The 26,112-nt window shown below is 38.8% G+C and overlaps 1 protein-coding gene across 1 annotated transcript in view; it reads right to left on the bottom strand.

The window, feature by feature from the left end:
- ICE1 (interactor of little elongation complex ELL subunit 1) overlaps positions 1-26,112 on the bottom strand; it is a 66,667-nt gene that overhangs the window by 5,497 nt on the left and 35,058 nt on the right. Inside the window, exons 13-17 of the mRNA XM_023218237.2 lie at positions 19,816-24,609; positions 18,202-18,370; positions 15,427-15,587; positions 10,655-10,845; positions 8,338-8,444 (exon numbers count right to left, since the gene is read on the bottom strand). Coding sequence (XP_023074005.1) covers positions 8,338-8,444; positions 10,655-10,845; positions 15,427-15,587; positions 18,202-18,370; positions 19,816-24,609 — 5,422 coding nt within the window. The remainder of the gene's footprint in view (positions 1-8,337; positions 8,445-10,654; positions 10,846-15,426; positions 15,588-18,201; positions 18,371-19,815; positions 24,610-26,112) is intronic.

Below are 26,112 nucleotides of genomic sequence, written 5' to 3'. Positions count from 1 at the left end.
CTTAAGTAATTTGTATTACTTTGTAACCTCTACAGGAACTAGCTTAGTGTTAGGTACGTGCAGCCTGAATATTGTGATACACCGCAGGTGCTCAGTAAATAATTACTGATCAAAGAATATTAGGATAACTCCCAATTTAAGATGACACTGTAAATATCTGAATAATTTCTAGGAAGCCTAGGAAATTGAAAAGTAATTTACTTCAGAAATCAGAAATTTCAGGTTACTGACCACTTTCAAATATCTCTTTGCAATTAGATTAAACTGCTAACAGCATACCACTGGATCTGTCCTCTGAAACAATCTACCACGGATATTAAATGTACGACTAACAGCAGAGAAAGGAATGTGCATCCAACACAGCTATGGCATTATTCAATCATGGGATGTGCATGCGTTCCCAGGAAATACATAATCATGTTATAATGGATCTCTTTCTTTCAATTAAAAGCACTTAATGAAATTCAGTTTTATAAGTGATTTAAATTAATGGAGCTAAGGAGTAAAATAAGAGGAAATCATGAGTCTAGTAGATGATATGGGGAAAAAGACTCAATATACGATGACATGACAGAGATGACAGATTGGCTATGATGGAGGAAGAGCTCCCCACAGAAGGTATGTGAGGATGCCCAGGGCCATCCAGCTATATTAGAATACAAATAAGAAATGTGGAGCTGATCTCAACATCCAGGACAATGCAATCCCCAGCACTGTCAAGGGAGCTGGAAGAGAGCTGAGGCCTGCACACAAAGTAAGTCTACAGGACAGACCCTTCCAATAAACACTAATTAGAAGATAAAGACAGCAGGGTTTTCATTTAAATTTTTGGATGCAAGTTTGCAAAGAAATGGTGAGCTGACACAATTTCGAAGGAAAGCTAACAGATTTGCCAAGAGAATGGATAGAAATCACCAATAATGGCTAATTCAGTCTGACCTGCAGAAACCTGACATGTGACACAGTCTTTTTCTAGCTCTAGATTCCAGTTAATACCAGGAGGGGCAAATTATTCAGGATTGTAAAAGCTCTTTGGGGCAGAAAGATGGTATTCTACAACCACTGAATCCAGTGGTAGTCAAATTTCTGTCCCAATTTTGCTACCTTTCCACTGCATGGCCTCAGACAAGGGCTTAATCTTTCCAGGCCTCAGCTCTGCCAAGAACTGAGCACTGCAGTGAGATGAGTTTCTATTCTCCACCACATTTCTGTGACTCTACAGCAATTTGAACATTCCACAAAATGCTTTTTAACAGTTTATCATTAAGGAAGGTTAGAGTTAAACCCCATGTACTAATCCTGTGGCCATTTGCTGTTAGCAACGCTCACACCTGAATCCAACATTAGAAAACGCAAGTCTCACTGACATAAAACTCTTTTATTGTCCATGGAGTAAAAATCTCATTGATAGGATGTACAGATTTTGTATTAAGAATAGACAGAGGCCGGGTGCGGTGGCTCACACTTGTAATCCCAGCACTTTGGGAGGCCAAGGCAGGCGGATCACCTGAGATCTGAGGAGTTCGAGATCAGCCTGACCAACATGGAGAAACTCTGTCTCCACTAAAAAAAACTACAAAAAATTAGCCGGGCGTGCTGGCGCATGCCTGTAATCCCAGCTACTCGGGAGGCTGAGGCAAGAGAATCGCTTGAACCTGGGAGGCGGAGGTTGTGGTGAGCCGAGACGGCGCCATTGCACTCCAGCCTGGGCAACAAGAGTGAAACTCTGTCTCAAAAAACAACAACAAAAAAGAATAAAGACAATTCCTTTATTTTATGAAGATTAGTGTGTGACTTAAGTTAATATCATTATATCACTTTTACTCAATTTTTCAGTCAAGGTCAGATTCAGAAATGGCAAGAAAGTTCACTAACAGTTTCTCCTTAGGAACAATTCAAACTCCCAATCCAGATGAGTGTGTTTTTGTGTGTATGTGTGTGTGTTGGGGGGTGGGGGTATTAATGTCACTTCTGAGAAATCTGCCAGGCCTAAACAGCAGGCCTCACTCACTTTCACCCCTTGCCCTCAGCCCATACCACTATCCTTGTCACCCAGCAGCTGCCTGGTTCTGAGTCTCATCTCCTGCGTATAGTGCCACGGCACCAAAAGGACAAGCAAGACCAGGCTCTGCTGCTCCTCTCCTGTGCTGGCACACCTGTGCACACATGGCAGCCTGCTAGGTTGTGCTCCAGCCTCCCCACATTCATCTTGCTCATGCACACGACTTCATCAGCAGACCTGAGAAGGGCTTATTCTTCCTGACTTTGCTCTTATTTCGACCTTACACTAATTATCCATCCTCTGGACTGCTTTTATATGTTTATAAGCATTTTAGTACATGGTATTGTCAATTATATATATTATGTTAATTACACATTATTCTTATTCTCTATAACATATAATTGTATTATATATCACTCTTAATTGTAAGTACGCATTTATTACTCTAAATAATACATATTATTAAAGTCATAAATTATTTGGCTCTCAACTGCCAGAATTTTAAAGATTCAAAGAATAAACTAGACTTGATTTGAATAAAATTACAAGCCATATTTTCTCCCTACAATTATACATCCTTCTTTTTAAATAAACTACTAACATATTCTTAATTCACATATTTTAAGGTACATATTTGAAAGTATATAATCTTAAATAGTTTTCTTTAAAAGAGTTTTGTGACATCTAAATGAAAGGTAAAGTACAGTCACAGGCTGCTTAGCCAGGAGATCACATTTTAAGAAATTCATCTTTTAGGAGATTGTGTCCTTGGACAAACATTATCCTAGAGTACACTTCCACAAACGCAGACAGAGCAGCCCACTACACACCTAGGCCATACAAATCTGTACAGCATGTTCCTGTACCGAATACTGGAGGCAACTGTAACACTTTGGTAAGCATCTGTGTATCTAAACATAGAAAGAGTACAGGAAAACAAGGTATTATCATCTTCTGAGATCACCTTCTGGTACGTGCTCCACTGCTGATGAAAACATTGTTATGCGGTGAATGACTGTGTATACTGTTTTATTTATAGCAATCATTCTCTTTTCCAAACCCATTATTTCATGAGCATGCCTACAGAGCTTTGCACACACCACCCTAACACTATCAGAACCTCAGAAGATGGAGTCTGAGAATCTGTGGTTTTTAAAAAGCTTCTCAGGCAATCTGGATGGCCAGCCAAATTTGGTAACCCCAGAAGATAAACACTAATTAGAAGAGACACTGGAGAAGACACCAAGATAAATCACATGTCCAGCTGACCCTCCTCTAAAATGCAAAGAGGCTGCTTCCACTGTTATATGAGGCTGCTGAGCACAAAAAACACAATCTTCACTCATTTCTTCTCAAGATTAACCAATACAGAAACACAACCACTAAAACAAGAACCAAAAAAATACCATATTTTAAAGTGTGACTAAAAAAATACCCTATTGTTTTGAAAATTCCACAGATTATCCAGGATAACATATTTATTTACACCTTAAAACATCTCTTCTGACTTTTTTTAACTCTCAAAAAGATTTCACAATTTAAAATGAGTCAAAAGCATGAGCATTTTTTCCTGAATTCATAAGAGAAGCTGCTGCTGAAATCAGCATTTCCAGATACACAGATGTCACCTAACTGCTGGGAATGCCATCACTGACCCTCCTGTGTTCCCTAGTGCTCCACAGCTAGAATGGAAATTGTTGTTGAGGGTTATCTTGAACTGAGGAATTCAGCAAAACAGTTTTGAACCTGTGCACCACGTGGCCTAGTTTCTTCATTTCCACTTCTGTGCCTCTGTTTATCTTCTGATATATCTCTTCTGAATTCCTAGTCTTTGGCAATCATTTGGTTCTCCTATCCTCTTGTTTGGTAACTTATCTCCAAGTGTATTATTGGTTATTTCCAGTGAAATTTGGTGTCTACTTTGTAACCAAGTTTTTGTCTAGAATCATTTTATTTACTTAGGGCAATGTTGCTATATTTGCATGCAAAGTACACACAGAGGAGGAATGCAAATTTGCCGATACAGTAACAAAATTCATAGGGTATTGCCTACTGTGATCTATTTTTAGACTCACTTATATAAGTATTCTCAAACACTAACCTTATTGCAAATGATGCTATCTGTGAGTTTTAATTAAGAAAAATCCAAAGATATTTAAAAGTCATAACTGTCTTCAAAGTATCTAAGGGCTATAATGCAGAAATTGGATGAAGCTTGTTTCATATTCCCCAAGGGCAAAGAATACATGCTGCAGATACAGAAATCAGGTCAAAATTAAGAGAGCTTTCTTTTTAAAGTTCTAGGATACACGTGCAGAACGTACAGGTTTGTTACATAGGTACACATGTGCCATGACGGTTTGCTGCACCCATCAACCCATCAGCCAGGTTTTAAGTCCCACAGGTATTTGTCCTAATGCTCTCCCTCCCCTTACCCCCCACGCCCTGACAGGCCCCAGTGTGTGATGTTCCCATGTCCATGTGTTCTCACTGTTCACCTCCCACTTATGAGTGAGAACATGAAGTGTTTGGTTTTCTGTTCCTGTGTTAGTTTGCTGACAATGATGGCTTCCGGCTTCATTCATGTCCCTGCAAAGGGCATACACTCATTTTTATGGCTGCATAGTATTCCATGGTATATTATGTGCCACATTTTCTTTATCCAGTCTATCACCGATGGACATTTGGGTTGGTTCCAAGTCTTTGCTATTGTAAACAGTGCTGCAATAAAGATACATGTGCATGTGTCTTTATAGTAGAATGATTTATAATCCTTTGGATATATACCCACTAGTGAGATTGCTGGGTCAAATGTTATTTCTGGTTCTAGATCCTTGAGAAATCACCACACTGTCTTCCACAATGTTTGAACTAATTCACACTCCCACCAACAGTGTTATAAAGTGTTCCTATTTCTCCACAGCCTCACCAGCATCTGTTGTTTCCTGACTTTTTAATGATCACCATCCTAACTGACATGAGATGGTACCTCATAGTGGTTTTGATTTGCGCTTCTCTAACAACCAATGAATGATGAGCCTTTTTTTCATGTTTGTTGGCTGCATAAATGTCTTCTTTAGAGAAGTGTCTGTTCATATCCTTTGCCCACTTTTTGATAGGGTTGTTTTTTTCTTGTAAATTTGTTTACATTCCTTGTAGATTCTGGATATTGGACCTTTTTCAGATGGATAGATTGCAAAAAATTTCTCCCATTCTGTAGGTTGCCTGTTCACTCTGATGGTAGTTTCTTTTGCTGTGCAGAAGCTCTTTAGTTTAATTAGATCCCACTTGTCAATTTTGGCTTTTGTTGCAATTGTTTTTGGCGTTTTAGTCAAGAAGTCTTTGCCCATGCCTATGTCCTGAATGGTATTGCCTAGGTTTTCTTTTAGGGTTTTTATGGTTTTGGGTTTTACATTTAAGTCTTCAATCCATCTTGATCTAATTTTTGTATAAGGTGTAAGGAAAGATTCCAATTTCAGTTTTGTGCATATGGCTAGCCAGTTTTCCCAGCACCATTTATTAAATAGGGAATCCTTTCCCCATTGCTTGTTTTTATCAGGTTTGTCGAAGATCAGATGGTTGTAGATGTGTGGTGTTATTTCTGAGGTCTCTGTTCTGTTCCACTGGTCTATATGTCTGTTTTGGTGCCAGTACCATGATATTTTGGTTACTGTAGCCTTTTAGTATAGTTTGAAGTCTAGTGTTGACACTCCCATCTTTGTTCTTTTTGCTTATGACTGTCTTGGCTATATGAGCTTTTCTTCGGTTCCATATGAAATTTAAAATAGTTTTTTTTCTAATTCCGCATAGAAAGTCAGTGGTAGTTTGATGGAAATAGCATCGAATCTATAAATTACTCTGGGCAGTATGGCCATTTTCACGATATTGATTCTTCCTATCCATGAGCATGGAATGTTTTTCCATTTGTGTCCTTTTTACTCGAGCAGTGGTTTGTAGTTCTCCTTGAAGAGTTCCTTCACATCCCTTGTAAGCTGTATTCCTAGACATTTCATTCTCTTTGTAGCAACTGTGAATGGGATTTCACTCATGATTTGGCTCTATGCTTGTCTATTATTGGTATATAGGAATGGCTGTGATTTTTGCACACTGATTTTGTATCCTGAGACTCTGCTGAAGTTGCTTATCTGCTTAAAGAGTTTTGGGCTGAGACAATGGGGTTTTCTAAATATAAAATCATGTCATCTGCAAACAGACGATTTGACTTCCTCTCTTCCTATGTAAATACCCTTTCTTTCTTTCTCTTGCCCAACTGGCCTGGCCAGAACTTCCAATACTATGTTGAATAGGAGTGGTGAGAGAGGGCATCCTTGCCTTGTGCCGGTTTTCAGAGGGAATGCTTCCAGCTTTTACCCATTCAATATGATACTAGCTGTGGATTTGTCATAAACAGCTCTAATTATGTTATGTTCCATCAATACCTAGTTTGAGAGTTTTTAGCATGAAGGGATGTTGAAATTTTATTGAAGGCCTTTTTTGGCATCTATTGAGATAATCACGTGGTTTTTGTCATTGGTTCTGTTTATGGGATGGATTACTTACGTTTATTGATTTGCATATGCTGAACCAGCCTTGCATCCCAGGGATAAAGCTGACTTGATTATGGTGGATAAGCTTTTTGATGTGCTGCTGGATTTGGTTTGCTAGTATTTTATTGAGGATTTTCACATCGATGTTCAATGGAGACACTGGTCTGAAATTTTCTTTTTCTGTTTTGTTTCTGCCAGATTTTGGTATCAGGATGATGCTGGCCTCCTAAAATAAGTTAAGGAGGATTCTTTCTTTCTCTATTGTTTGGAATAGTTTCAGAAGGAATGGTACCAGCTCCTGTTTGCACCTCTGGTAAAATTTGGTTGTGAATCCGTCTGGTCCTGGGCTTTTTTGGTTTGTAGGCTATTAATCACTGCCTCAATTTCAGAACTTGTTATCGGTCTATTCAGGGATTCTACTTCTTTCTGGTTTAGTCTTGGTAGGGTGCATGTGTCCAGGAATTTATCCATTTCTTCTAGATTTTCTAGTTTATTTGCATAGAGGTGTTTACAGTATTCTCTGATGGCAGTTTATATTTCTGTGGAATCAGTGGTGATATCCCTTTTATCATTTCTTATTGTGTCTATTTGATTCTTGTCCCTTTTCTTCTTTATTAGTCTGGCTAGTGGTGTATTTTGTTAATCTTCTCAAAAACCCAGCTCCTGGATTCACTGATTTTTCTGAAGGGTTTTTTGTATCTAAGACATCTTTCTAAATAATAAATCTTATCATTGATAATTCTGCAGGGCCTCAACAGCAGCTTGTTGAAGACGAGACAGAACAAAAAAATAAGTAAAAATAAAAATAAAGATTCGTAGGAGATAAGTAAAAACAAAAACTAACAATTATCAGGAAATAAGGAAGGAGAACCAAATGGCCACTGAGGTCCTCTTTAAATATGAGATTAAGAAAGATCCATGTCTCATTTAAATTATTTTTAAACAATCATTTAACTTCTGTAATTCATTTAAGTGACCCTTAACAGACAAGTATGAAAACACTGGGGCAGGTGGTGTGAAGATATCCTGGATATAGTTTGTGTTATCTGTCCCCACCCAAATCTCACATTGAACTGTAATCCCCAGTGCTGGAGGTGGGGCATGGTGGGAGTGTCTGGATCATGGGAGTGGATCCCTCATGAATGCCTTGGGCCATGCCTGTGGTGAGCAAGCTCTTGCTCTGAGTTCACAGGAGATCTGGTCATTTAAAAGTGTGTGACACCTCCCCACGACTCCTCATTTGCTCCTGCTTTACCTATGTGATATGTCTATTCCCTCATCACCTTCAATCATGATTGAAAGCTCCCTAAGAATTCCCCAGAAGCCAAGCAGGTGCCAGCACTCTACTTCCTATAAAGCCTGTAGAACTGTGAACCAATGAAACCTCTTTATAAATTATCCCATCTCAGGTAGTATTTTATAGCAATGCAAGAATGGCTTAATACAATCCTTATTTTAGAAACCAAACGAAACTACAATATAATTTATAGTAACTTATATAACCTAGTGTTTATGTGTATTAGTATTAGCATCTAAAAAGAGCTCAGTTATAACTAAAATGTACTAACATGAAAAAACCTCTGAAAAAGATGAATAAAACACTAATTTATAAGAAAAGAGAAAGAAGACTGACTTAAAAGCACAAAAGTATCTACTCTGACAGTTGTAAAATCAGTCGTTACGGAACATTTTCAAAGTCAACATATACTATTATACAGTTACCCCCCCACCCTTGCACCAAGATATCATCAATAACAAGAAAAAATAATAAAAAAACAGATAACTTACCAATCAGCCTCAGTATTGAGGCTATAATAATATCAGGAGTATATGCAATGTTCGCATGTCCTTTTCTGTATTTTATCCACTTATCCATTACAGGCCACAGCTCCTTACTATAAAACAGCAACAAGAAAAGATGTATGCTCATCATCACTCAAATAATATTAATAACTTATCTTATAAATGATCCTTAAGCAATTAGTGAAAGAAGGTAATTGCTGAGGATCTAACACTGTAAGTTCAAGTGAGAACAGATACTGGATGCTCACATCTTCTCCAATGGCATGGCTGTGCCCACGCTAGCTTTAACGTGGCTGGAAATTCAGTGCTTGCATCTTGTTCTAACTCTTCTGAACAAGGCTTTGGACAGAGAAACTGAACAGCAACCCCAATGTCCCAGAACTAGGAAGTGGTAGAGCCTGAGTTTTCACTTGGACTCTCCAGGTGCAAAAGCAGCCCCTGTGTTTTAGAAGCCAAGTTACCTAGTAGGACCACAGACAAATAAAGCTGTGCATGTAAAAAGAGCTAAGCCAGAGGAAAACTGTAACTTCAGTAATCAAGTAACACTTTAGATGGATAAAAGAAACTTTCCACTGACTGAAAACAGTGCCAATTCCTCTTTGTCTTCTATTTTTTCAAAAATGTATCTACTTCTTTCATGGCATTCATCAAGTATCACTAGAAAAGTTTAATGTAGACAAAAGAAAAATGAAAATTAAAAGCACTCCAAACTCAGTCTCAGATCATTATTACTCTTCTAATTCTGTCTTTTCTTCTAGATACTCCCCACTGTCTATGGATGTAAACAACCTGTAGAGAGCCACCAGCGCTGAGGAAGGGAGCAGGCTCTGCAGTTGCTCAGGTGGAGATCCTCATGTTTGCTGACATCTTCACCATGAGTGCAGGGATTGTGGACCAAGCATCTCTGACGGGCACCAGCCCTGGCCTCTTCAAGCATAACTGGGGCCAACAGGGCCCCTGCCTCGTGGGTTCCCATGAGGATTCAGAAAGCCGAGGCCCACAGTAGGTCCTGACACATCATTATACAGACTAGCACTGGACAGACTGTTCTGTCATTTTCTTATTTAGTAACAGACTGGGAAATACTTTTCTATGTCAATACATAGTAATCCATTCATAGCTACGTGTTTTAATATAGCTATCATCTCATAGAGGAGTGCCATGATTTGATTCCTTACTGTCTGACATTCAGATGTCTAATCTTTCCTTAGTGTCAAGATGATGAACAAGAGTAACACACATCCTTGGACACACACAGATCCTTGGACAAGGTAATTCCCACAGCTTCAAGTATCTCAAGGATATGGATTATCAAACCTTTGATGCATCCTTTTTAATGTCACCAACTCCCTTAAACCAGCCTTTCTCAGCCAGGGTTCCACAAGAAAATTAAGACCTACAGAAAAATTATTTGAGTGACAATTTTCTCCATTCTCCCAGAGATGGTACAAAGCTATTGCCAGAATTATAAACGCAGAGAGAAAAGTTAATTTACTACATATAATGAATGCCTGGAAGCTTAATTTTCTCCCAGGTGGGAGGAGCTGCTAATTTATAATTATGAATATTTCTCTTCCCTTTAGGTTTTGTGAGTATCTGTAAATTACGATAATGATAATTTCATTCAACATACATTGGCCAGGTGCTCCCCTTGTGTGGGCACTGTTCCACATGCTGGGGATATGCCACGATCCAAACAAGGCCACCCTCTGCCCCTCCAGAGTCATTTCTATTGGAGAGAGCTGATAATAGCAGAATTGAACAAAAACTAGTGACAGGTATTAAAGGAAAATAAAGCAAGAAAATGTCATAGTCATGAATTTTTTTTTTTTTTTTTTTTGAGACGGAGTCTTGCTCTGTCGCCCAGGTTGGAGTGCAGTGACGCGATCTCAGTTTACTGCAAGCTCCACCTCCAGGGTTCACACCATTCTCCTGCCTCAGCCTCCCAAGTAGCTGGGACTACAGACGCCCGCCACCACGCCCGGCTAATTTTTGGTATTTTTAGTAGAGACGGGGGTTTCACCGTGTTAGCCAGGATGGTCTCGATCTCCTGACCTCGTGATCCACCCACCGCGGCCTCCCAAAATGCTGGGATTACAGGCGTGAGCCACCATGCCCGGCCATGATGAAGGTATCTTAAGGGTAGTTTTATTAACTCTTACAAAATAAAAGCAGTGTCATTTGTAAATGTTTCATCTGCCTTACATGCTTAAACAACAAAAATTATTCAAACCACAATTCAGCATTCAACAACTCAACCTTACAATAACACATCTTTATTTAAGTTAGTAAAATAACTAACCTTATGATGTTATCATGTGTCCAGATCCACTTCTGATGGCAGCAGAGCAGATCAATGGCAAATATGTATTCCCAAGTGTTATCACTTAGGTCTTCACCAAATTTTTCACTAGACTGAAATTCTGTTTTTGGACATAACTGTATGGTCAAAAGCAGCTTAGAAACCATGAAGCCAACATCTACCGGGGCATTCTAGCAAATGAAAAGAAATAAAATAAAATCTGGAGTTTCACATATAATGCATCTTACCTTAGTTATCTAAAAGACTACAATAAGCATTTGATGACTAATCATTTAATCAGAAATAGCTTTTCAAAACAGTTTGACCATGTTTATCTTAGTTATAGAATGATGACACAACAGTAGTTGGATGAGCCAGATTAAAAAGCTATATAGGCAGGATGCAGGATTCAATCAGGCAGAAAACAGCTTACCTGTAATCCAGATAGGAAAGCACAGTTTCATCAACTCAAGAGAATTAAAGTTAGAAAGCTAGTTATAATTACAAAAATAAACCTCTGAAAATTATTTAAATTATATTATTTTTCTGACATTGAGTATCAGTCTGCCTTCTTAAGAAATTCATAAAACTGAATCAGACAGTAATGAATTCTTACTTCTGGCTTTTTTCACACCTGTGTATAATGTGTTGTGATATTTATCCAGTGTTGGATGAAAGAGTAGTTTGAACACTTTTTACTGCTGAATAGTAACCAATTATAAGGATATATTACTGTTTATCAATTCACTTTTGACTACTGTTAATGTTGCTATGAGTATTCATGTACAAGCCTTTGTGAGGATGTAAATTTCACTTCTCTTGAAAATACCTAAGAGTGGAACTCCTTCCTGGGCCTTTGGCTAAGAACTGGTTTAACTTCATAAGAAGGTGCCCAACAATTTTGCAAAGTAGTCATGCCTTTTCACGTTTCCACCAGCACTGCTTCAGAGTTTTATTATAAAAATAATACACATATAATACTCAATATACGTAATACAAGAAAAGGCTTGGGCTTGGAAATTTGCTTTATTACTAGAAGGACTCAGTAAGTGAACCTTTCAGAACCTGTATACTGTAAGGTTCTAAGTCTTAAGGTTTCTATAAGATAATCCATAGCCAAATCATGGTTCAAAGTAATATACCTGATAACCAAAACGGTAAATATTTCCCACTTAGAAAAATCAGTGACTTTGCAACCTGAGGAGATGCAAAAATAAATTTTGATATGAAAGAAATCAAATCCATATATTCACTTTTTTGAGTATCTATTTTACATTTTGCAGTAATTGTGAACATGGGATAATCGGCATGTATACAATACATGCTCCATAAAAGTGCTGAGAATCTCCTGTGTTTCAGGTGTGGCTGTAATTGGAAGTATTTGGTATTAGAATCAAAATTTTAATTAGACGTGTTTAACAGAATGTAATTAAGTTTGTAAACATTGTTTGAATATTTATTACAACTCATATTCTACATTCTCAATTTGACTTTTTATACTCAAGAGTTGCTTAAGTGCTTAGGAAGATTATGCTTATTAGACTTGAAGGCCTACTTTAAGTGTTTTTGAAGAATATATCTTAAGTTTATGAATATGTTTAAAGTTTTAAGATAATTAACGTACTGAAATTTGTAAGTAAGATTATTTAGGAAATGTTAATCTGTTAAATACATGAGTTAACTGACATTAATCAATGGCCAAAGTGAACACATTCTTACTTTGTTAACAATTAATTGATTTATAAATGAAACAAGACTCATGAGTTTAAAGGCTTTTTAAAAAGGTTTATAAATTTACAACTTTAAAATTCAGCGGTAATTTAAACCAAGAAGTCACTCCTACATATAGAGCATCCTTAAAGATTTTATCAACTCCACCAGAAAAACTTGCAGGAGGAACCACCTTGAAGAACCCAACACAGGGAAATACTTCCCACCATGGTTACAGCAGGAATCGCTAACTCATGATTTTAAAAACTGAAATAATTTCAAAATTTACACTGAAGAAAATACTACTGATTTCTTGTTAACTAGCAGTATTATATTTAATAAGTTGTCTTCTATTGCCTAGTCTAGGAATAATCCCATGGGGGTTTCTTCTTTAATTCAGTAATGTATTGATTTTCTGATTCTGAATTCTCCTTGTTTTATCAGGATAAACTCTATTTAGTTATACAGTATTATTGTTTGAATACATTACTGAAATCTCCTGTTTAGTGACACTTCTTACATCTAAGTGACTCACTAAAAACTGGCTTTTTCCTTCTTATAGCATTTTTAATTGGGTTTTATTATTAGAAATGAACAGAAGGCTTTCAGTTTTTCCTCATGCTTAAAACAGATTACAGTTACTTGGTTCTTTAAAGATTAGATTAAAACTCAGGTGGAATCTATACATGTCTTTGTACAGAAAAGTTTTAATTATCTTTTCAACCAGTCTTTTCAAGTTTTCTACCCCAAAGCCAATTTTGATCATTTGTATTTTGCCAGGAAATCACCGTTTCCAAATCTAATGCAGATAGTCGTCTTCTCATTCTGTGTCCTGTATGTCTACTTTCCCATTTCAAATCTTCACTATTTTTGCTCTTTTGTTTTTGCTGATCTGCATCAGCTATCTATGTTGTCAGCATTTTTTAAAAGCAGTATTTTTATCTTCTATGTGTTTCTGTTTCTTTTCCACTTCATTACTACTATCTCCTAAAATTTATTCTTTTTCTCTGGTTCCCTTGTTATATTTAATGTTGAAGATGAGTAGCAGTTAACTTCATTTATTTTTTGCTAAACAACTGAGACATTTAAGATACTTTAATGAGTACATGTTTTCCAAAAAAGCTACAGATTTTTGATTCTGAGTTTACTTTTTCATTGACTTTTAAGACTGTGATTTTACTTTTCATATTTTATTTGTTCCCAGATTGTCTACGAATGGATGTCTCAATTTCAAAGTAAATGTAAATATTTTGAATTTTTTTTCTGTTAAATTTTACTGAATTATTACCAGGGAATTTTGAGTGTGAAATCTTTACTTTAAAACTAATGTTTTCATGTGGTCAATTCATCATTTGTGTAAATGATATAGATTTTATATATCTATAGATATATAGATTTTATATATCTATACATAGATATATAAAAAATATTCTTCATACACATTTACTTTTTAAATTAATGAATTGTACTATACTATAGATTTTATATATCTATAGATATATAGATTTATATCTATATATATATCTATAGATATATAGATTTTATATATCTATACATAGATATATAAAAAATATTCTTCATACACATTTACTTTTTAAATTAATGAATTGTACTATGCCTTCATTTTTGTTTACTAGATTTTTAATTCTGTAAGCAAGCACTTGGAAATCCTCTAATATAATGGGGTTTTATTCCCCAAGCATTTCTCCCTTTCTTAAAGCTTTGACTATGTATTTTTATTTGACACAATACTTAGCAAATACATTTACTAAAATGGTATGTTCTTCATAAGTAATGTCTTTTTAACCATATCCTGCTTATTTCTGAACAGGTGAAAGGAGATGGGCTCTAGTGTGCAAGCAGAAAGACCAAGTGAGAGCAGGAGCAGCCTGGGCAGATAACATTCTGAAGGCAGGTAACCCTCTAGAGGCAAGTAACTCTCCAGACACAGGTAACTCTCTAGGAACAGGTAACCCCCTGGAGGCAGGTAACCTACTCTGGGAACAGGTAACTCTGGAGGCAGTAACCCTCAAAGCAGGTAACTCTCTGCAGGCAGGTAACCTTCCAGAAGCAGGTAACCCTCCGGAGGCTAGTAACCCTCTGGAGCAGATATATATGTGGTTGCTGGTATCCATCGGTCGGAGTCGGGATGTCTCTCCTGACACAAAGTGACAGACTAGAATTTATGACAATAGCTCACATGAATGTACTCTGTTGTGTCTAGGCAGATTGATGAAGAGATCATTACAAACTTGCTTTTTAATATTTACCTAACTTTTGACCACCAAAAGCTCTTTCCTTTATGCTTTATAAAAAATAAAAGCCTAACAAATACTAACATCAAAAGTAATAATAAAAAAAGGCAAAACAGCATATAAAATTTTGCTCCACACATAAACCAAGGGGAGTTTTTAGAAGAGGAAATACATGCTCATTAAAAACAAAATAAAATTTAAAAATCAATACCACTGGCTTCAGTACCTCTTCTTGAAGTCTGCTACTGGTAGTTAGATTCTCATTAGATAAAATGAACAAATGAAATAAAATGAGGAAAGAACACTCATCTAGACACACTTTAACATATCAATAACTAAAAATAATAAAAGATAACAAGGGAACAAAGTAGTTAGCACAAAAACAAATTCCATCAACTATAAAGAAAAATAAAGCATATTAGATTTTTAAAAGTCCTAATGGGAAAAAACTGAAATACATTATTTTTTTTTTTTTTACCTAAGTATCTATTGAAGAACTGAATCATTCTGTAGCTTCTCTGAGACTTTTAAACATATATACCTATGTGTGGGTTTCATCAGTCACAAACTAGTATACAAAACAAATTGTTAATTAACACAATCCTTTGGTCTACAATTCTTCCTCGAATGTCTCATGCATACTTAATGAACAAAATGAATAAGCTTAGGTTAAACTGATTAAATTTTAAAAGATTTAGAAAGAAGAAAATGCCTATGAACTAATATAAAACTAAATACACAACAAAATAATAATATCTATATAATATCTAAAAGTAAGGTACTGTAAGAAACAGAAATAAAGCTCACCTTTTCCCAATTAAGAAAAGCTCTCAAGCAGTTCAGAACCTCTCCTTTAGCACGTTGCCTGGCAACTAACTGCATTGCTTTATTAATCACCGATTGAGAGAGAAATACATCATGCCACATGTTTGCAATAAACAAAGTTAATTTTTCAGACTCTGGAAAATCTATGAGAAATAAAATACAATAAACCTTTTATGTATGATCAAGTGAATAAATTGCAAATTAAGAATAAATTGTATTAATTTCACTGGTGCCCTGCAAGGCATCCCGCAATGGAGGAAGCTGTAAATGGGGAGCCCAGATGAGGCTCCAGTCATAGTCATTTCAAAAATCCGTTCTCGGCTGGGCGCGGTGGCTCACGGCTATAATCCCAGCACTTTGGGAGGTGAGGCGGGCGGAGCAGGAGGACAAGAGATCAAGACCATCCTGGCTAACACGGTGAAACCCTGTCTCTACTAAAAATACAAAAAATTAGCCGGGCATGGTGGTGGGCGCCTGTAGTCCCAGCTACTCAGGAGGCTGAGGCAGGAGAATGGCATGAACCCGCAAGGGGGAGCTTGCAGTGAGTCGAGATCGCGCCACTGCATTCCAGCCTGGGCGACAGAGCGAGACTCCGTCTCAAAAAAAAAAAAAAAGAAAAATCCATTCTCCAACTTCCTTGTTCTCAGAATTATTCCATTTGGTATGTGTCATTATAGGCAATTTTTATGCATTACATAGATTTTTCATTACATTACATAGGCTTTTATGCATTACATTTACTCATTGAACACATAAAGCTTCTGATTTGAAGAATTTTTTTAATAAATTCTAGGTGACAATTCTTTTGTTGTAAATACTTTCTCCTACATTCTGACTTTGTCTCTTTTTTAAAAATTAATTGTAGTCTACAGACAATAAAATACATTCTTTTAAAGTTCAATGAATTTTGACAAATGATTAAATCCACGAAACCACCACCACAACAGTCAATACCATCATCCCAAAAATTCTCTCGTTCTTGTGTTCTGCAGTGAATCACCTCACCCCAGATACAGAGAAGTCCTGATCTATTGTCACTCTACATTAGTTTGCCTTTTCTCAAATATTTATTAATGGATTTGTGTAGTATGCACTCTCTTCTGTCCAGCTTCCCTACTCAGCATGTTGGTCTCGACATTCATCCATGTTGTTGCATACATTGGTGTCTATTCCTTTGTATACCCAAGTAGTATTTAAGTGCTTGCTTGATATATCAAAATGTTTTCCATTCACTGGCTGATGGACATTTGTTTCCAGTTATGGGCTCCTATGAGTCAAGATGTTATATCCGTATGCTAGTTTACGTAATGATGTAACGATCTAACTCTGTGTTTCTGCTGCATAAGTGCCTATGAGTAGAATTTCTGGGCCACAGGATAAACGAATGTTTTAATTTCATAAGAAGTTGTCAAGAGCCTTCCAAAGTAAAGATTTTTATCCTGTTTGCTGTACAATCACATCTTTTTAGTTTTTTTTGTTCTGCTTTATCTATCACTGACACACCTAAGATAGGTAGCTCAAAGTATAAACTCACTGCACTAAACTTGATCTGTTAATTTCTGAATCCTATGTTTATCTGGTGACACTTCAGAGAAGAAACAAGACAAATAAATTATCTCCTTACAGAGTATACAAGCTAGAGGAGCAGAGAGACAGCAAACAAAATATTTAATCTTTTAAGAAGTGGTAAGTGCCATGAAGGCAAATAAAGAAAAATAAGGGATCCAGGATGACTAGGAAGGTATGTGAAAATGGAGTGAAACGCAAGAGTTGAGAGAAACAGAGCAAGAAAGCTGTCAGCACAAAAGCTAGAGCTACGAATGGGCCTGTTGTGGTTGAGGAAGAACAAGAAATCCATCGTGGTCTTGGCCGAGCCCACACCCTGTTCCGTCCCACCACCCACCAACTGCTGAACTTCATGTGTGTTTTTGTGATGTGACAATGGCCTGTCAGTCCCCCTGGACAACTGTACCTCCATATGAATTTAATCACCACAGAAATCCTAACATTCACTCCATAATGATTTGTTGAATAAATGACTGAAAGAGTAAACGAAGAAATGAAGTGGGTAAATGAAACACTTAGCAGCTTCGTTCACAACAGTAAAAGTGATGGATATACTCAATTATCCTGATGTATAAGCCCCATAAACATGGTAGTCAGAGACTGTAAATGTTTAACACTGAGATAAGACTGAAACGACATTAGGTTTCGTATGTACATCATCTGATTTAAAAACACTGATGATGTGATACAGCAAAGAATGATTCCCAATCTGATCCACTAGTAGGGATGGAAGAAATAGTAAAGAGAAAAGAGAATCACAGGACAACCCTCACATCACCATCTCCTTTCAGCTTTCTGTCATCTACTTCTTTTCATCAGCTTACAATTCTATCTTAAAGTTACTACCCTTTCCATCTAGTAGTACAGCAGTTTGGCGTGTCACTTAAAGTATCCCTCTCATATTTTACAGCAACTATATCTAATTCTAAAGCAGCTGCCCAGGGCACAGAACAAATAGACACAGTAATGAGAAATACTCATTTATTTACAAGTGGAAATATATGTGCTGATATAAGTAAGCCCTAGTAAAGACCAGGTGCAGCTGGGTATAGCTAAAGCTATTCAATGGACAAAACATAACATTATTTTAAAAGATACACAGTAATCACAGAGCTGAAAATACAGACTCCAGTATAAGGGAAAAAGGCAATCATATATTTTCAATACAAAACTGCCACAATCTAAGCATACCTTCTTTAAGCAGGCTGTAGCAAAACAAGCGAGCTCTTTCCAAGTCTCCAAGTTGCCGACAAATACCCACATACACCCTGCAGAGGGCATGAATGTAATTGTGGTCCATAGATATCTTCTGAATTTTTAGTTCTGAGAGAATAGAGTGAAGCAAGCACTCTGCTAAATGCTAGATTGAAAAAAAAAATTAAAATGGCAATGTACACTCATATTTATCTTTAGCCTACCAAAGATTATCTAAAAGTTACAAAACTTAAGTATCTATTGAAAATATAAAACTTGTGCTACATCAGAAGGTAGAGCACAGTAGTAACTGGTAAGAACTTACCTAGCATGTAAGTCACGAGAATCGAGATCGGGGACATTGAAGAGATCCCCACACCTGTCTGTTTCCTATGGTTGGTAATGCTGCAGATGCCAGAATGCAAGTCTCAAAAGACATAGCTGCACACTGTCACTACCTCTAGTCAAATAAATCATAATTTCTTGGGTTTGGCCTTATGTAATCTGTGTATGTGACTGTATGAAATATAGTATATAATTTTACTCTCATTCTTGTTTTCTAAACTCTAATTTACTCTACATACTGTTTAAATTTAAAACACTAAGTAACATTTTTTGTCCTAAGAGGAGCATTAAATAATTTGATATATGCATTCATTTCCTTTCAAAGTGACTTACAGAGCTCCTTATGCTTTCGGCAAGTAAGCAATCTAAAAATATATATATTTATGCCAAAATAACTCCAAGTAAATGCAGATAAGCACCAAGTGTGATCCATCTAGCACTAGAAGTCATCCGTGCAAGGTTCCAGCGGATATTTAGAAAATATAGAACTATAAAAGTCCTAATAAACTACATATTTAAATTTAAACCACCCCTTTTTTCCCTCTCTTGACACTAAGCATTTGTTCCTGTTTGATTTTTAACAAACACTCAAGGAAAAGAAAAATTATGTGATAAGTTGAAGCTTTGAAGAAAATAATTTTAAGCCTCTAAACATGCCAGCATCAAGTGGATATATGCAATTTTAGTCCTGACAGATACTTTAAAAAAAAAAGTAAGTAATCTGATGAATAGAAATGACCAAATCTCCAGTCTCTTATCGTATTTTAAATTTGTAAAATGCTGGCTAGAAATAAAGTAGTTGGCCGGGCGCGGTGGCTCAAGCCTGTAATCCCAGCACTTTAGGAGGCCGAGATGGGTGGATCACGAGGTCAGGAGATCGAGACCATCCTGGAGAAAACGGTGAAACCCCGTCTCTACTAAAAAAAAAAAAACAAAAACAAAAAAACAAAAAACTAGCCGGGCGAGGACCTGTAGTCCCAGCTACTCGGGAGGCTGAGCCAGGAGAATGGCGTGAACCTGGGAGGCGGAGCTTGCAGTGAGCTGAGATCCGGCCACTGCACTCCAGCCTGGGCGACAGAGCGAGACTCCGTCTCAAAAAAAAAAAAAAAAAAAGAAATAAAGTAGTCATAATGTTTACATGGATAACTCTCATCCTTGCAGTAAAACCTTTGTCCATGGTCATCTACACATTTTGCTGACAGTAAACAGCATCTGTCTTTGAGGACATGTAATCCATAATGCACTCAGAAAAGAGCAGCCACATACCTTTTTTGTTGTGCTAAATTCATAAACAACTTCTTTCTCTTGATCTCTCATTACAGGCTTTTTGGAGATATTTCCCACATATACATGACTACGAATGACAGGTAACAGATCAAAAGAAAACTCTGCAATTTTCTTCAGGGCATTAGCTATGGCTTTATCATGGGACTCCACAGTTTCTTTCGGGCTTAAAGGCAACTGTGAAACTGCACTGATGGCTGGACTAGAACAACTTCTTTCCGCATCTGTTGTTGCAATTTTAGCTGGAGGGAGGTTCCCTGGGAGGTTCTTGTGGATTCCTTCTGCAGTGACTCCCCTGGTTTCTGGTTCTGGGGACCCAGTGTCCAGGCGCAGTCTTTTAGCACTTCTCAGTGTAGATGCTGACAATGTTCTTTTCCCACCTGAATCCTGCTGAGTCCCCAAATCTCTTGACTTGTCTTGGTTACAGTCACCACCAGAGCTGCTCCCAGTTTTGACAAAAGCAGTTGCTGCTGAAGTGATAGTTTTGAATCCTATCATAGCACTGGCAGGTCCTGGTAAATTCTTACAGTCAGCAGATGGGCCTCGTGTGAGTTGAATATTCCCTTTGAGGATGTTGAGGGTCCGGGCCCTGGCAGATAACTCTGGGTACATGGTGTCAAGGATTTTCACAGAATTCTCCTGAGGCCCTCCCACAGCAGCATGGCCAGATGCACAGGGTGGGAGTCGGCCAGGCACAGGAAGTGCGTGCTTCGGTGTGGCCGCACAGAACTGCAGAGGAGATGACACTACCCTCTCACTGGCTGACACAGCAGATGGAGATGGAGAAGGATCTGGAGGAGAGGCACGTCTGGGGTCCTCTGGCCATGGAGACGTGACAGGAGGCACTGGGGTTTCACATAAGGGAGAAATCTGGCCGACGGGAGAGGTTGGTGAGGAAGGACTAGAACTCGATATCAGTGGAGAGAGTGGCTGTGAAGTCCTTGGAGGTGTAGCTATCAGAGGAGCAAGCAGAGGTGGCAAAGGAGGCCCCACCTCTTGCCGTATTTTACTCAGAGTGTCAGGAGAGCAATCTGTAGGAGTGGATGTATCAGCATTTGCTAAAATGGTCTGAGTTTGGCTTCTCTGAGTTTTTGTATTAGCTTTTTCCCCTGAAAATGACTGAGCAACTTCATTCTGATGAGTTTCAACTCTGCTCGATGCTGAAGTTTTTACTGGTTTGTTTGACTGATCTTTGTTTGAAACCTTTGATCGATTCTTATTTTTGCCAGATGGCTCTAGTTTTGAGTTATAATATGTGTGATCAGATGCAACAATCTGAGTCTCGAAGTTTTGATCATATATTTGAGAACTAATCCATATACTAGGCTTAACGGGTCTATTTCGCAAACGACTTTTATCAAAGTTGGTGCTCTGACCAGTGCTTGAAACATCTTCTTGGGGACATGAAAGATTATTTCCACATGGAACCTCCTGAAATGCGGGGCCAGTGTGACTGGCTTCTGGGGACTTCTCAGCAGAAGTCACTGGGATGCAACCGGCTTCCAGCTCTCCTTGAGCCTGAGAAACAGGGATGTCTCCAGGAAAGTCACACAGTGTGACCTGGTCCACATGTGGCAGGACAGCTACGCCGCTGATAATTGTCCAGTTGTCCCCCTTTTCAATGACTAGATTCTGATCCTTATTTATAAGTACATTTATAACTTCTGAGGTCACTGTTGCTATCTGACACTGAAATGTTGTTTCGGCCTCGCAATTAGAACTTTGCTCTGTCGATGGCTCTGTTACAGAGTCAGAGCACAAGGCTGATGGCTCCACAGGTTCTGGCAGGACTTCTTTCCCACCATTGGTTTGCCTGCCTGCATCTGAACTGGCCTCTGGTCTGCTCTCAGTGTTTTCATTCTGAGGCCTACCGCCGATGGGAGAGCTGCCCTCAGTGTCCAAGGCAGCTGTTTGTGGGGCTGGTTCTGAAGCATGTGATGAGGAGCCAGTTGTTTCCCGAAATGGACTTTTCTCTTTTAAATTCTCAGTGGTCAAGTTGTTATTTATATTTAAGAGCAATAAACTGCCAGTGTCTTTACCACTGCAATCTTCAGCATTTGTCTGAAGTTCTTGCCTAATCTTGGTCAGAACCTCAGACAGAGTTTCCAAAGAACACTGAGTGAGCTGACTTGTATTTTTTAACAAATAATCATCTTCCTCTGATTCAATCCACTCTTCACAGGTTCCAAGTGTTTCCTCCTCACAGGGTTGCTTTCTGTATTTTTCTCCTGCTATTTCACTTGGCTTTAATTCCTTGTTCATTTCTTTATTTAGAGTTCCTTTACTAGAACATTCAGAAACAGAGTCCCCTGAACTATAATCCCCTAATTGACAGCTCTCAAGAAACATCACAACCTCTGATGTGGAAAGTCTATCTAGCTCAGAAAAAGTACTTATGTTAAAATCTTGCAGAGCTGACGTCAAATAACCTACCTCTAAGGAAGGTCTCACCTCAGCTACACCAGCATCTGTATCTCCTGAATTTTTCTGCGAGTCATCAGGAGCATCTTGCTGTTCGCTCCCCTCACTGCAGCTAAATGCCTCACTCTCCTCTACCTCAGTGTCGTCTCCCCCTTCTCGAATGCCTGTGTAACAATGTAAGGTACCAGGCAGGCTACTTTGGGAGGTATCCTGTGTCTCTCCTTCTTTTCGGCAAAATGCTGAAGAAAAAGTAGTGTCTGCAGTGCCAAAACATTCAAGCAAAGCACCACCGGGAGTCGTAGATTTCAACTTCCAAAGTCCATTAGCATTTTGTGATGTGCTAGTAGAACCATTTGCAACAGCCAGGGCCTCACCACCAGATCTCCCTGTGTCTCCACAGCTTGTTTTTTCAACAGAAAAGCCTCCTGACATGGTCACTTCTGTGGCTGGAAGCACCTCACTGCCATCTGTCCCACTGGAGTCCAGATCTGTGGCCTGAGGCTGCCTTTGCTTTTGCCCATCTCCCTGCACTGCAGCTTCTCTCACAATGTCTTGGTTTTGGACAAGGACGTTTTCAGAAGAGAAAGATACTCTGCTATTTGTGGAACAATCAGAATTTTCTACTGGTGAAGAACCACCTGCACAATTGAAATCTAATTTTCTCCTAGAGGCAGAAACTTCTGGTGAAATGCTTTGCACAGCAGCCACCTCCCTGACGTTTTGTGTTGTATCATCTCTTTCCCCAGCACATTTTGCTATAGTTGACATACCAGTTTTGTTGCCATTATTTTCTGTTACTAAGGTAGGCTCGTTCCTATGTGGCCTCAAGTGTTCCAATTTGTCACTCTGAACCTTCTCAGTTCTTGTCTGTTTTGTGATAACTGATACTTGATTAGGCAACACCGATGCAGTGGTCTTGAATTCTACAGGACTGTTATTTTCTTTAAGAAGATTAGGCTTGGGTGTTGGTCCTCTATTTTGTAGGGATGGCATTGCCTTTTGTAACTGGCTAGTCTTTTGTTCATGTTCTGATTTAGCTCTCAGACTTTCTTCGCCACCTTTCTTTAATAAATCACTATGGTGCCATGAAGTACTTTTAACAAAACCCAAACCACTCTTGATCAAGGCAGCCTGAGAACCTATTAATGATGTGAAATCTGGCTTATTTAGTGTGAGCTCAATTCTTGGATCTTGACTTTCACATTGCCCATCTTTTGTAGCTTTCATAAATACTGACCGAGGAAGTGAATGTATTTTGGTTAAGTCTTTTACTACTTTTGCATATTCTATACCACTGCTCTTCTGATCATTAAAACTAGATGCTCCCAATTCAGGGCTCAAGGCACGCAGGCTATTCTCCAAGGTGTTTCTTCCTATAGAACACTCTGGTGGCTCAGACTGAAGATGTAATGTGTTTAAAGTTTTAGTGTGTAATTTATGTTCTGAATGAGGCGGTTCAGTAGAGAAAACTTTAGTAGTAATATCTGGATCATTACCACAGTCTAACCTAGAAGAAGACTGGGGATTACTGCCAACAGACAATGCTACCAAGGTAGAAGACGAGGAAAAACTGGTTTCAAAGTCAAGCCCTGCTACATCCATTGCATCACTTGAGTCGTCATCTTCTGATTCAGGTGATTCTCCTAAAGAGAACCCTTGTGTATCTTCTTTTTCCTTTTCCAATTCTCTAGATAGTCCGTGAAAATGGCCAGAAACTGTGATACAGTCTGGTTCAGAAGTGATTTCATTAATTCGTGTCCACTTAGTAAACTCTGATTTGGGTGATCCTATCATTTTGGACAATGGGATTTTTCCTTCAGATTCCATGAGTTCATTTAATGGCCTTTTGCCAAGGTGAGAAGAACACAACTCGGACTTCCTAGGGGCAGCTTCCTTCTCTTGTGCAGGGCTGGCAGACAATCTCTCAATGCACAGACCTCGAGTGAGTTTACGAACGGTCTTCTCAGTTTGCACTGACTTATCCATTTCCCTAACCTCCATTTGTGTCTTTGTCTCGTGTAAAATGTCTCTTTTTCTATCACTCATGGATCGAGATGCTGTGGTCCAGTGTTTTTCACCAACTAAGGAGTGTGTGGCAGAAGATTCTCTCAGTGTTGCTGTGAAAGTCTCAAGTCCAGCAGTTGTCACTTTATTTACTTCCCATGTATTCAGAGCTTGGATAGCTTCATGTGATTTGAGCTTTTCCTCCCATGTACCACTTCCTTTACTTTTTCTCAATGAGCCAAAATAATTCTGTGATTCAGCTGTATCATCTTCTGAAACGGACTCGGCAGAATTTCTAAGTTGGACTGAGTCATTGTCGCTGGAATCTGCATACTCTCCAAAGAAGGTTTCCTTAAAAAATATGAATTATACTTGTCAAACACTAATTCAACAGATTAACATGACTATCAATTACATGCATTATTTTTTAAAAGTACATGTTTCCTGAAGAATCTTTATAATCACATTTGAGCAGGGGCAGGCTAGAGCCTGGAATCTCTGTGGTGAGTGGGGAGTTCTCCAGCTTTGGTCCAACACTGTTCTGCTCTCTCCTTAAGGGTGCCCAGCAACCCACAGAGACACCTCCCCCAATAACAGACATGCTTCCAAGTGCCACACTCCACTCTACACAGGGTTATGTTTGTTCTCTTAACTTTCAAACATTCCTACTTGCACACTGTTACTTCCCCATCATCTAGTAACAAAGGCTCTGACCCAGGTTGCTGGTCTCTGGCTTCATAGCTCTCTATTTCTTCTCCCTCTGGTGTATCTGACTTGTGCCCGGTACAGCCTTGTGCAGGGGGGGAGGGGTGTTGACTTCTGGGTATCTCCCACCACATACCTCCTCCCCAACATGTCCTCACAGAGTGCTGCAGCCTGACTGATGTCATCAACCACACCTGTGCTACCCTTACAAGGCTCTCTCCCTCCCAGCCCGTTCTCCGGCCACCTCTGCTCCAGAACCTTTTCCTAACCCCCAACTCGTCCCCTCCTGAGTTAACTGCCTAAAGCATGTGGCCCACTTGGCTTGCGCTGACACCATCAACCACCTTGTCTCTATTCTGTTAGAGAACAGTGGACTGGTGAAGATTAACAGCTGCTGACATCAACTTGCTCCTACTGAAAGAATTCTTTCGTCTTTTGAACTCCAGAGTACCACCATCTCCTGGATTTTGTCTGTTCTGCCCTTGTTTTCAATCTCCTTTCCTCGAACTTCTTCTACTTGTCACTTACATAGGGATGGCTCCCCAGGGTCCTAACTGGGACTCCATCTTCTCCTCCTCCACACTCTTACTGGATGATATCAGAGCTGCGTGACTTCCGCTGCATTCAAAAGCTGGCAGGTCCTGAGCGTCTGTGCACCACCACAGCCTCCTTCCAGTACCTTGCCTGTGTATACGCATGCCTCATATCTAACATTCTATACGTTATTCTCCCAAACAGGGTCTCTTCTTATATTTGCTGTTTTTCAACATCTTGGATTCCTCCATCTCCCCTAACTGCCACATTTAAAATGTCACCAAATGCTGCTCATCTGACATCATAACATTTTTCAAACAGTTCCCACCTCTTTAACACCAATGCCACAAATTAGGTTCAGTTTTAAGTGAGCTGCGGCTAGGCGCAGTGGCTCACGCCTGTACTCCCAGCACTATGGGAGGCTGAGGTAGGCGGATCACAAGGTCAGGAGATTGAGACCATCCTGGCTAACACCATGAAACCACATCTCTACCGAAAATACAAAAAAATTAGCTGGGCATGGTGTCAGGCACCTGTAGTCCCAACTACTTGGGAGGCTGTGGCAGGAGAAGGGTGTGAACCTGGGAGGCGGAGCTTGCAGTGAGCCAAGATCGC

Source organism: Piliocolobus tephrosceles, chromosome 4 (assembly GCF_002776525.5).
Source record: "Piliocolobus tephrosceles isolate RC106 chromosome 4, ASM277652v3, whole genome shotgun sequence".
Taxonomy (NCBI): domain Eukaryota; kingdom Metazoa; phylum Chordata; class Mammalia; order Primates; family Cercopithecidae; genus Piliocolobus; species Piliocolobus tephrosceles.
This window is presented reverse-complemented; position numbering and strand designations above follow the sequence as displayed.